The 12,241-nt window shown below is 41.9% G+C and overlaps 1 protein-coding gene across 2 annotated transcripts in view; it reads right to left on the reverse strand.

Annotated features, from left to right (window-relative positions):
• CAAP1 (caspase activity and apoptosis inhibitor 1) overlaps positions 1 to 12,241 on the reverse strand; it is a 58,846-nt gene that overhangs the window by 36,387 nt on the left and 10,218 nt on the right. For both annotated transcript variants that reach the window (XM_053298646.1, XM_053298645.1), the window contains exon 2: positions 11,158 to 11,358. In XM_053298646.1, coding sequence (XP_053154621.1) covers positions 11,158 to 11,358 — 201 coding nt within the window. The remainder of the gene's footprint in view (positions 1 to 11,157; positions 11,359 to 12,241) is intronic.

Below are 12,241 nucleotides of genomic sequence, written 5' to 3' on the forward strand. Positions count from 1 at the left end.
TGCGGCCACACCTGAAGTATTGTGTACAATTCTGGTCACCACATCTAAAAAAGGACATTGTAGAACTGGAAAAGGTGCAGAAGAGGGCAACCAAGATGATCAGGGGCCTAGAGCACCTTTCTTATGAGGCAAGGCTACAGCACCTGGGGCTATTTAGTTTATAAAAAAAGACTGCTGAGGGGAGACATGAAAGAGGTCTATAAAATCATGCATGGAGTGGAGAAAGTGGATAGAGAGAAATTTTTCTCTCTCGCACATAACACTAGTACCAGGGGTCATCCCATGAAATTGATTGCTGGGAAATCTAGGACCAACAAAGAGAAGCACTTTTTCACACAATGCATAATCGACTTGTGGAATTCTCTGCCATAAGAAATGTGGTGACAGCCAACAACCTGGATGGCTTTAAGAGGGGCTTGGGTAACTTCATGGAGGAGAGGTCTATCATCGGCTACTAGTTGGAGGGCTATAGGCCACCTCCATTCTCAAAGGCAGGATGCCTCTGAGTACCAGTTGCAGGAGAGTAACAGCAGGAGAATGGGCATGCCCTCAACTCCTGCTGTAGGCTTCCATTGGCATCTGGTGGGCCACTGTGTGAAACAGGATGCTAGACTAGATGGGCCTTGGGCCTGATCCAGCAGGGCTGTTCTTATGTTAATCTCTCCTGGTGGAAATGTCACCATTAAGCTTGGTTAAACAATTTGTCAGCACCAATGTTTATGACAAAGTCAACAACATTGAAAAGAATTGGGAAACTATAAATGGTTCAGAACACCAATGCTTCTCAATTAGGGCATGTCACTTCAATCCTACACGAACTACATTGCCTCCCCACCTGACTCTGGGTTAAATTCAAGATGCTGAATGTTGCCTTTAGAGACTTATAAGGTTTCAGCCCAAACTACCATAAAGAAGGCCTACTGCTGTATGTTATACCCTAACCCTATTCATGATCTGGGGAGGAGAGCTCTGTGTGCTGTCATTTACTTAAACTCTGTTGGTATGTACATGGGACAGGGACTTCTTTTTGATAGTCTCTCTAGAACTCTCTGCTGCATACAGGAAGCTCCAGATGCTCCTTCTCTCTTCGCCATCAAGACACTCCTAAAGACTCATTTGTTCCACTGAGTCTTTGATGTGTGAAAATGGAGGGGCCTGAAGAACAACTGTTGCTGCTTTTTTGTGGTTTTACTGTCTCTTATCTATGATTCTGCGGTTTTTATTTTTTTCAGTTGTGTATTACTGTACTGTGCTTTTGTACTGTTTTGTGGATATTGTTAACCATCTTCGGGGCCTACTGATGAAAGAGGGGATATACACAGAATAAATGAATACATGTTAATTATAATTAAGGCTGATTAGGATTTCCCTTATAGGGACTGGGCAATAGTTTAGTGGTGGAGCATCTATTTTCCATATAGAAGGTCCTTGGTTCAATCCCTGGCATCTCCTGGTCCAATGGGGAAAACTCTGCTGCCAATCAGTGTTGATAATACTGTACTAAATGGACCATTAGTTTGACTCCATAGAAAGCAGCTTCCTGTGTAAGCCAGGATCTGAAGCCCACTTCAAACTGTGACTTATTAAACCGGCCTTTCTTTTTTTTACTGTTGAAAGTGTAGATGAAGGGAGGGAGAAAGTCTACAGTGGTTCAGCATTTTCCATTACTCCAAACCATGGCAACCACCTTCCCTTATCCCAATAGAATACAGTTCAGATTTTACGCAGATCTATCCCTATGGCAAGCCTGCAGCAGCTGCTTGACTGATCACTTATAAAAAGGAAGTACTGTATTGCCTTTGAGCAGGCTGGGTAATTACTCAAATGTTTTCTCCCCTTTAAGGCCATAAACATGTGGGAAGAAGCAGGCAACCTAAAAAAAAGACATTTGAGTGCTAGTAACTTTTGCAGATTTATTTGCAAATCTGTTTTATGTTATCTCCAGAGGAGGGGGAGCTCAATCTAGCTTGCTGGTTGTGTGTATGTTGCTGTGCAGTCACCTCTACAACCCTACGGAAAAAGGCAACAAAGACACAGCAATTAAGTGGAGCTGCTTATTTCCCACTCCAGATAGTTTTTTAAACACAATCTTCACCTCAAGAAATACCCAGATAGGATTGAGGTATCACAATTTGAATCTAGGTGTCTTTCTTGACAGCTCAACAACTGAAACATTCTTTAAAATTCTCAATGAACACAGAACAACTACTACATTGCTTTTATTTTATTCTTAAGTTCTGCCTGCTCCTGATTTCCAGTTACTTTAGCAGAATGTCATAAGTCTCATGGAAGTAGTGTTCTTTTTAATTATAAATGACTTATTTATAAACTGCCAGGTTGCCACACTTATCTCTGATGGCGTTATGTCCAATTAAAGAAAATTTTCAACATCCCTGTGGAAATGCTATAATTATATACTACATTATTCCATATGCCACAGTAATTAACGTTATTTACACTTCCAGCCTGCTCCATTCCAAGGGCTGTACAACAGTATATATTTATTTAAAACACACAGAGAGAATGCTTTTGTAGCAGTCTGATTTTAATATCTGCTGAACCAGCTTATAAATGCATAGGATGATACACTCTGGACTGCAAGCTTTAATTGGTAGGTTAATCAATTAAAGCCTTAGTTGATTAATCAGCAAGAGACAATTTTAATTGGTAAGAGCACATTTTAATTGGCAGGGTTATAAGATAAGGGCACACGTTGTTTTTAAGGCTATTTGAATTCTGGTATATTACAGTAACAGGGAATGAAAGGGGAAACATGAGAACTTCTTTTTTCAAACCATGAGCAGTAACTTGGTTTATTACAATGTTTTCCAGACAGCTGACGGTTAAAACACATTTCTTTTGGGAGTTAAAACTGAAGGTACCCACTCACTCACAACTGAAGAGGCTTAGAACATGTAAGCGTAAGAATTACCTGTTTGTAGAGGAGCCCACCCCGTACACGAGTCAGTGTTCTGAGCATGCCTTTGGGATGGAAGGCAGTAAGCCCAGAACAATGATTCATGCTTTGTTAGGCAGCCTCTTCTGTGGGTGGCTGCCCTCAGCCCAGAAGAGCCTTTGTTTAATATATTGCTCATGGCACAGAGTTTAAGAACACCTGGTTTACTAAGCTGTCAGTTATCTTACCTTACCTCAAGAAGGTACCTACATTGAGATTTTGAAGATAAGCAAATTGATGTCACTATATACACGATCAGCCAATTAAAAAGGAAGACTAAGACTCAACTGAAAATGATCTAATGGCTGACAGCTATAATACTGAACACTCTGCTACCCAACATCATAAACCATAAAATTCTGCTGGTGAAGGCAGCAGGTACAACAGCATATTTAGGAATGAAAGTGATGTCTCCCTAATGTAATGTGCTACAGTTATTATGCAATCATATCTATAATATGAAACTGCTTGGGCCTCACTGAGTGACTCACTCACTTACTGACATGAAACTCCAAGACCAAATCATAAAAGCTAGAAACATGCTGTTTTCACAGGTAGGTTCCAAACCTTGCCCAGACTACCAAACAAAAAACAAAAAAACTCAAACCCCCAGAAAAATGCAAATGCCCCAGAAAATGAGGAAATACTCTCTCACTGGACAGAATGGGTCATAAGACTCAGAGTCAGGAAAGACTAGAGTCATAGCAACATAATATGTTTGCAAACTACAAGCCGTTGTACTTGTTTGCGCACACACGTACGTTTGGCCTGCTAATTTCATGACCAACCAATGTACATAAATTGAGTTGCTGCATTTAAGCTCAAGAGTTGCCAATTGTTTGAGACAGAGCATTGAGAATAATGTTTTAACACTGAAACACATTTGCTCAATTTTGGTTAGATCTCTGTTTTTTAATTGTTTTACTTACTCATTAAAGCAGTCTTAATATCTGGTCTAAGTTGCAGGGGCGTAACGAAGCTGGAGTGGGCCCAGAGACAAAATTTTAAAATGGGCCCCTCGCTGATACACACACACTCACTTCACATTTGACTTGCCTTTGGGGGGCCCCTCGAGGCATGGGGGGCCCCAGGCAGCCGCCTCCCCTTGCCTAATGGTAGTTACGCGCCTGCTAAGTTGATTTGATACAAGGCATGGCTGGAATAACCCAGATGTCTTATCAGCAGTAGGGATGTGCACAGAACTGGTTCCGTGCACTCCAGGGAGGGTGTCCTTACCTCCCCCACCGGCACAGGGCAGCTGTATACCCTCTTGCTGCCCTGGTCAGTTTAATAACCCCTGCTAACTTGGCAAAGAGGCACCTTTTAACGTGGTGATTCTCTTTATTTAGCAGGGGGAGAGTAACTGGCCCTATCCACCCCCAGCACAGTACCTCCAGTGACTGTTGCTGGTGTCTATCTTATGTTTCTTTAGATTGTGAGCCCTCTGGGTTCAGGGATCAATCTTATTTATGTATTATTTCTCTGTGTAAACCACCCTAAGCCATTTTTGGAAGGGCGGTATAGAAATTGAATAATAATAATTAATAATAATAATAATAATAATAATAATGGCCCGTGTGTACAACACGTGCTCGCCACTTCTGGCATTACGCTGACCGAGACAGCAAGAGAGTACACAGCCACCCCGTGCCAGCAAATTTGACAGCAGCGCCGATGGGAGAAACGTGGCAGGGGAGGGGCATGCCTTAAAGCAACCCCCTTCCTGCCTCCGAACCAGCTCAGACACTGGTCTTTTGAACCAGTTCAGTGGTCTGTGAATAGAGCACCAAACTGGTTCATGCACACCTCTAATCAGCATAAGATATTGAAACTTGAGTACTAATGTCTCAGTACTGTATTTCAGATACAGTATTCTATTTCACTACTGTATACAGATATATTAAATCCTGTGCAGGCCTGATTCCTAAGTCACTAAGTCTAATGGCAAGATATTTGATCTTTTTAATTAAATCTTGCCATGTATATACATCCAAGTGCACAACTGTGATAAAAAGAAAAGGAGAGCTAACAGGGAAATAAAATACACACAGCAATTTTCTAATTAAATCCAGTATTTCAGTGCAAAGTTGAAAGGTTTAAAGTTTCAACAAAGCACAAATATTAATCTATTTCATTTGCTTTCTTTAAAACTTAACCAAATATATCAGTGTAACAACGTATAACAGGGTGTGTAGCCAAGATGGTGACAAGCTAGTAGTACAAGTCACAAGCTCCTTTATTAAAATTAGACTCCTTATCACTGGAGCTGAAATTCTCAAGCAGAAACTACACAAATCATAACCATGACAAGTAAAGGCAATAAAAGGAAAAATAGGAACATCCCAAACAATCAACCAGCCAAGGGAGAGAAGCAGATGAGGAACAACTCCTTCCCACCAATGGAGCCATGAGTACAACCTTTGTACTCCCTACCAAGAACAGATTTACAGTCCTGGCATGGAGAACCCTCCCTCACCCTCCGCCCAAGGAGTCTGCTACAAGGGAGACTGAATTATACCAGGCTATCCAAGAATTCTAGCCAGGGAAATCCCCCTGGAGCAGAGAGATAGGAAATTTGAGAGAGCCAGACATCCCTCTCATCTTTTTTTTTTTTTTGGTCTATTATGATTTAATGTAGTGTTAATGCCTTGTTGAAGGAGAATCAGCATGGCTTCTGCAAGGGAAAGTCTTGCCTCACTAACCTTTTGGAGTTCTTTGAGAGTGTCAACAGACATGTGGATAAAGGTGATCCAGTTGACATAGTATACCTGGACCTCCCAAAGGTTTTTGATAAAATTCCACCCCAAAGGCTCTTGAGTAAACTTAGCAATCATGGAATAAGGGTGCAGGTTCATGTGTGAATCAGTAACTGGTTAAAGGAGAGGAAACAGAGAGAAGGAATAAATGGACAGTTTTTACAATGGAGGGAGGGAGGGAGGAAGTGGGGTCCCCCGGGAATCGGTACTGGGAACAGTGCTCTTTAACTTGTTCATAAACGATCTAGAAGTTGGGGTGACCAGAGAAGTGGCCAAATTTGCAGATGACACTAAACTGTTTAGGGTAGTGAAATCCACAACGGATTGTGAGGAACTCCAAAAAGATCTCTCCAAACTGAAGGAGCAGGCAACAAAATGGCAAATGCGGTTCAATGTAAGCAAGTGTAAAGTGATGCACATTGGGGCAAAAACCACCAACCACATATATGCTGATGGGATCTGAGCTGTCGGTGACTGACCAGGAGGGAGATCTTGGTGTTGTGGTGGACAGCTCATTGAAAGTGTTGTCTCAGTGCATGGCAGCTGTGAAAAAAGCTAATTCCATGCTAGGAATCATTAGGAAGGGGATTGAAAATAAAAATGTTAATATTAGAATGCGCTTATACAACTCTATGGTGCGGCCACATCTGGAGTACTGCGTACAGACTTGGTCATCGTATCTTAAGGAGGATATTGTAGAACTGGAAAAGGTACAGAAGAGGGCAACCAAAATTATCAGGAGCTGGAGCATCTTCATGCATGGAGTAGAGAGAGCAGACAGAGAGAAATTTTTCTCCCTCTCTCACAACACTCGAACCAGAGGTCACCCCATGAAACTGAAGGCTGGGAATTTAGGACCAACAAGAGGAAGCACTTTTTCACACAATGCATAATCTATAGAATTCCTTGCCATGGGATGTGGTGATGACCACCAGCTTGGATGGCTTTAAAAGGGGACAGATTCATGGTGGACAGGTCTATCAATGGCTACTAGTCTGGTGGCTGTGGGCCACTTCCAGCCTCAGAGGCACAATGCCTCTCAATACCAGTTGCAGGGAAGCAACATCAGGATAGAGGGCATGCACATACCTCTTGCTTGTGGGCTCCCCAGAGGCATCTGGTGGGCCACTGTGTGAAACAGGATGCTGGACTAGATGGGCCTTGTGCCTGATCTAGCAGGGCTGTTCTTATGTTCTATAATGTGTTATGTGTTTTTATTGTATGTTTTAATCCTCTGTTGTGAGCAGCCCAGCGAACTATTTGTTAAGGGGCAGCTAACAAGATGATTTATTATATTTATGTATATATGTATGTACACAGTCAGACAGGTGTTATTGACTGGTTTGTTTTATCCAGACATCGAGTCCTTCCCAAGAACCAGGGATGGCTGAATATTATTATCAATGTTGTTGCTGTTATTATAGATATCGTTGCAGTATATAGGCTGTTCCCAGTAAAGTTGCTTTTTGTAATTGGCTGATGATGATTTCTGTGGCTCCTATGGTGTTGAGGTGCTCTTCAAGGTCTTTTGGAACTGCACCCAGGGCGCCAATTACCACAGGGATTATTTTTGTCTTCTTCTGCCACAGCCTTTCAATTTCAATTTGTAGATCTTTGTATTTGGTGATTTTTTCTATTCCTTTTTTTTCTATTCTGCTATCCCCTGGTATTGCTATGTCGATGATTTTGACTTGTTTTTCTTTCTTCTCAACTACAGTTATATCTGGTGTACTGTGTGGCAGATGTTTGTCTGTTTGTAGTCGGAAGTCCCATAATATTGTTGCATCTTTATTTTTCTACAACTTTTTCAATTTTATGGTCCCACCAATTTTTGGCTACAGGTAGCTTGTATTTTTTTTGCAGATGTTCCAGTGTATCATCCCTGCTACCTTGTCATGCCTTTGTTTGTAGTCAGTTTGTGCGATCTTTTTACAACAGCTGATTAGGTTGTCCACGGTTTCATCTGCTTCTTTACAAAGGCGGCACTTGCTGTTTGTTGTGGATTTTTCTACTATTGCTCTAATTGCATTTGTTCTTAGTGCCTGTTCTTGTGCAGCCAGTATTAAACCCTAAGTTTCTTTCTTCAGGTTGCCATTCTTAAGCCATTGCCAGGTCTTGGTGATGTCTGATTTTCCACTTATATTGTGCAAATATTGACCATGCAGTGGCTTCTTTTTCCATTTTTCTGCTCGGTTCTCCTCCTCCTCATTATCATCATCATCATCATTATTATTATAGAGCTACAGCTACCTAGTGCAGGAATTACGAAAGCACCTAACTCATGAAAACATTCCTTGCCTCAAACAGGACCTGCACCAGTCCAAACCATGGTTTGATTCTGAATGTGCTGAAGCAAAAAAGGAAAATGCACATTGCCAACTCCAACACCTACAAAGCCAATGCAGGACCTTCGTCTGCGCAGGACCTCTTTAAGCAGAAAAGGCAATACAAACAACTTCTTAAACACAAGAAAAAAGACACCTGATCAAGTCTCATCCAGGCAGTCAGAACCAATGTCTCAGTTCTATTCTGGTACATCTGGGTGACTCTGGGCCAGTCACTTCTCTCTCAGCCCAACCTACTTCACAGGGTTGTTGTGAGGAGAAAAGTATGTAGTACACCACTCTGTGCTCCTTGGAGGAAGAGCGGGATATAAATGTAAAAATAATAATAATCATCATCACTGCAGATCACCTCAGCAGCAGCCTGATGAACGACGCTTTCATGAACTGTACAGAGATGAAAAAGGGACTACGGATGCCCTCGGCGTGACATGGAGTACCTGCATGCCTGACTACTGATGAGGCCTGCAGAGGTCAAGGATCTGATCTCTCAATTAAGACCTAGGAAAGCTCTTGGAGATGATCTAATTCCCCACAAGCTAGCATGGTGGGGTTTTATCCTAGCCTCACTGTTTACATTTACCGACAAGCACGGTCGCATTCCTTCAAAAAAGGTAGGAGGGATGACCCAGCAAACTATAGGCCCATCAGCCTGCTCAGCACAATTAGCAAGCTCTATGCCAGACACCTGTATTGGAAATCAAGCGTCTGGATGGAACAAGAAAACCTCTTAACAGAGGAGCAGGCCAGATTCAAGGAGGGACGATCCACCATTGACCATTGCCTAGTACTCCAGCACCTAATTGAGAAATACTCCACCTACAACACACCCTGCATGCTGTCTTCATAAATCTCAAGTCTACATTTGACTCCACCTCATGAGCCAAATTGTGGGATAAACAGGAAGCCTCTTCAATTGATCAGTGCTTATTTTCTTTCATTTGTACCCTTCACAATGGCACATACCTGAAAATCAGATACAACTGACAAGGTCATCTGTCACGTGCTGTCCCTACCTGTAAGGTTGCATACTTGCCCTGCTTCTATTTAACTTCTACATAAATGCCATGGTGGGCCACTTAAACAACCTGAACTTTCATCCCCCCAGTTGGCAGAGAAATACATCTCCATCCTGCAACAGTTCTCTCTAGGACCCGCCATAAGGCTCAGAAGAGCACTGGGGACTCTTGCTTGATACTGTGAAGAGGACCATCTGGAAATAAATCATAAAACCAACATCATGGCCTTTACCAGGAGACCAAAGACCTGGGGCATAAATGGGAACACAATTGAGCAAGTCTCATGCTTCAAATATGTGGGAATGGTCTTCATGCATCCGGCAGCAGGAAGGCCCACGGCAGCTATGTTACCCCAAACACCTAAAGGAGCAGTGCTGCCATTCTTCTGGTCAAAAGGAGGCCACTACATACCTGCAGCCCTCAAACTACTTGAAGCTAAGTCACTGGTGCAACTTTTTCCATCACCCCCATTCTGGAGTTCATCCAGTCCAAATTCTTAAGAGCAGTAATCCAAGTACCCCTCTGTGTCTCCAATGCTGGCTTGCGAATGCAGGCAGGCCTAGTGGAAGTGGAGGTCAGAGTATGGCTATCCATACAATTTTTGGCTAAGACTATCTATCCTTCTTCCCAGTGGGCCAAGCCCCCTTAATGCTGGAGAATGCCAATCCACCTGGAAGCAAACCCTACTGGTGAAACTAACATCACTTGGGCTCTCCGCCCCACCCCTGCAACTACTTTCCCTGGGTTATGAGCAGGCCAGGACACTTCTCAAACAGCCCAAAATGGATGCAGAGCGCCAAACTGACCTAGGCAAGGCCCCAAACCTCACTATCACTGAAAGCCTAAAGTACACAGTGCTGCTGCATATCTAACACAGCTAGAGGCCCCTAACCACAGAAGAGCCTTCACCTTAACTCCTTCCCAGTTTCTATTTATTACATTTTAACTAAATTTTAATCCTAATCTTAACTATTTTATAGCTTTTCATTGATTTTAGCTCAATGCTCACAGTCTCTAACTTCTTAATAATCACACCAGATTTTAACCTGACAATAAGATTTTAGCATTAATTTTACAGTTACTGTCTCCACAGACATAGACTGTTTTTAATACCACTAGTATGTTTTATCTTATGCTGTTCAAAGACTGAAATAAAGATTTTAATTGATAGATACAAATAACGTATTCCCAGCTCTATTGTACTGGTCTTCAGCTGGATGATCAGTTCAAAAATACTGTCCATTTACTATCTCTCTTGATTTGGCTGCTGTAATTAAGTTAGCAATAAGCTCATAGTGTTATGTTTCTACTATATGTTTTACACATGCCCTCTCAAAAACAAGGGATAACAGATCAAGAGCAGCATGAGTAAAACAAAGCTCACAGAAGGGATATTTCTTGTTCCATCCTCCCCACTATACTAGCTGTATCCTTCAAAAAGCTGTTGGTTTGTTCCACTTGCACAAATCTGGATCCAACCCATAGACTGCAAATCTTGTGTGCACTTAAGCTGCTTAAATCCCATTGATTTAAATGATTTATGTGACCTAACTGTGGGTAGCATTACAGTCAAAAAGATATAAGGATAGCATGTTTTTTAGCCTACTTTTCTTAAGGAAAGTAAGCTTATGAGATTACCCAGCATTCTGTGTGAGTGTGTTTATCAACTTCTCAATGCCTGGACCAATATGAACTGGACAAAATTTAGTCCAGTTGTAGGGCTAGTGAAAGGAAAATAGACAGATTAGTTCTTACCAGAACAGCTTCTTGTATCTGAAATACCATGCTCCTGCAGCCCTAATAAAAAGGTATTACACCACCACAGGGAGAATAAGCAGAGTCACATGCCATTACTGTGATTTTTTAAAAATAACTCGAGAAAAATCAGTAGTAAGAGAGAAATGTAGCACAACCTATACATGTTTATTCAGAAGTAAGGGTTCAGTGAGGCTTGCTCCCAAGTAAGCTTGTTTAGGACGGCATACCTACAAAAAAATTCTTGAACTCCAGTCACTTTACTTGATCTGTGCTCAATTGTTTACCGTTTCAGCCTAAAATTTGACAAGATGGTTGCATTTTAGTACCTTTAAAATATCAGGCAGCATTTTCTGCAATTTCTTCTCTCCTATGATACAAAAGCACTGGTGAAGCATTTCCTTCTTGTCTGTGATATAGAAACTAACTGGTTTCAGTTGCACACTGAGATCTAGTCCACCTTCCTCGATATCAGTGTGTTCTTCTCCCGCATCCTCCTTTTCTGGAACTTGTGTGGTGCATTTTGCTTCCTACAATAAAAACACAGAAAACTGTGTCAATCATTTCCCAAAGTCCTCTGTATCCTCAACAAGAACAGACAACAATTATATGCTCTCTATCAATTCATGACCAAGTCAGATTCAACCCAGAGGCTATAGCCAAGAGAACACCAGTGGAGGAGGACCCCAAATGACTCTCAAGTTGTCAAACTATGAAACTCCTATCTTGAGAAGGAAGCAATATGGCATCTGAATGAAAACTCCTGACTAAGTCAGCTGTCAGGGTTTCCCCAAACCGTTTGGTCTTATCACTTTCCATCGGCTAGATGGAGGTCGGTATGTTCGCGGGGTTTGGTTCTCCTTCCAGAGGTGGGAGTCCAGGAGGCCTTCAGACCCTAAAAAGTCTGGAAACCCCTGGATGAACATCTGGAGAGACCTTTCTGCTATCATCGGACCGAATGGGAAGAGGCATTTTTACTTAGTCACACACAGATGACCTGCTCTAACTCTTATCTTTCCTAATAAATCTCTGAGATGTCCACGGCCGTGAGTTTGGCAGATCTACGGCTTTTTTATCGATAGCTCTCGCTAATTTCCTGCTATCTTTATTTTGCTGGAGATCTCAGCATTCCAATGCTAACAGCTTTGTTTTGCCTCGAAGAATTTTTTAAAATGTCTGATACTCCAGCAATTACTTATTTCTTACTTTAATCTTAAACTCTAAACTATTTATAGCTTTCGTCGGAGATCATTATGAGGTGTTTTTTTGTTTGTTTTTTCCATTTTAAACTCTTTGTGAACAACCCCCTCTGCCTCGAACTTCTCGGCAGATAAGAACTTGCAATGGAGAAGTGGAATGGAGAAGAGGATAGACTTGGAGAGAAGAATGGCTTCTTCTCTCTCTCTCTCTTTT

The sequence above is a fragment of the Hemicordylus capensis genome, chromosome 2 (genome assembly GCF_027244095.1).
Source record: "Hemicordylus capensis ecotype Gifberg chromosome 2, rHemCap1.1.pri, whole genome shotgun sequence".
NCBI classification, from domain to species: Eukaryota; Metazoa; Chordata; class Lepidosauria; order Squamata; family Cordylidae; genus Hemicordylus; species Hemicordylus capensis.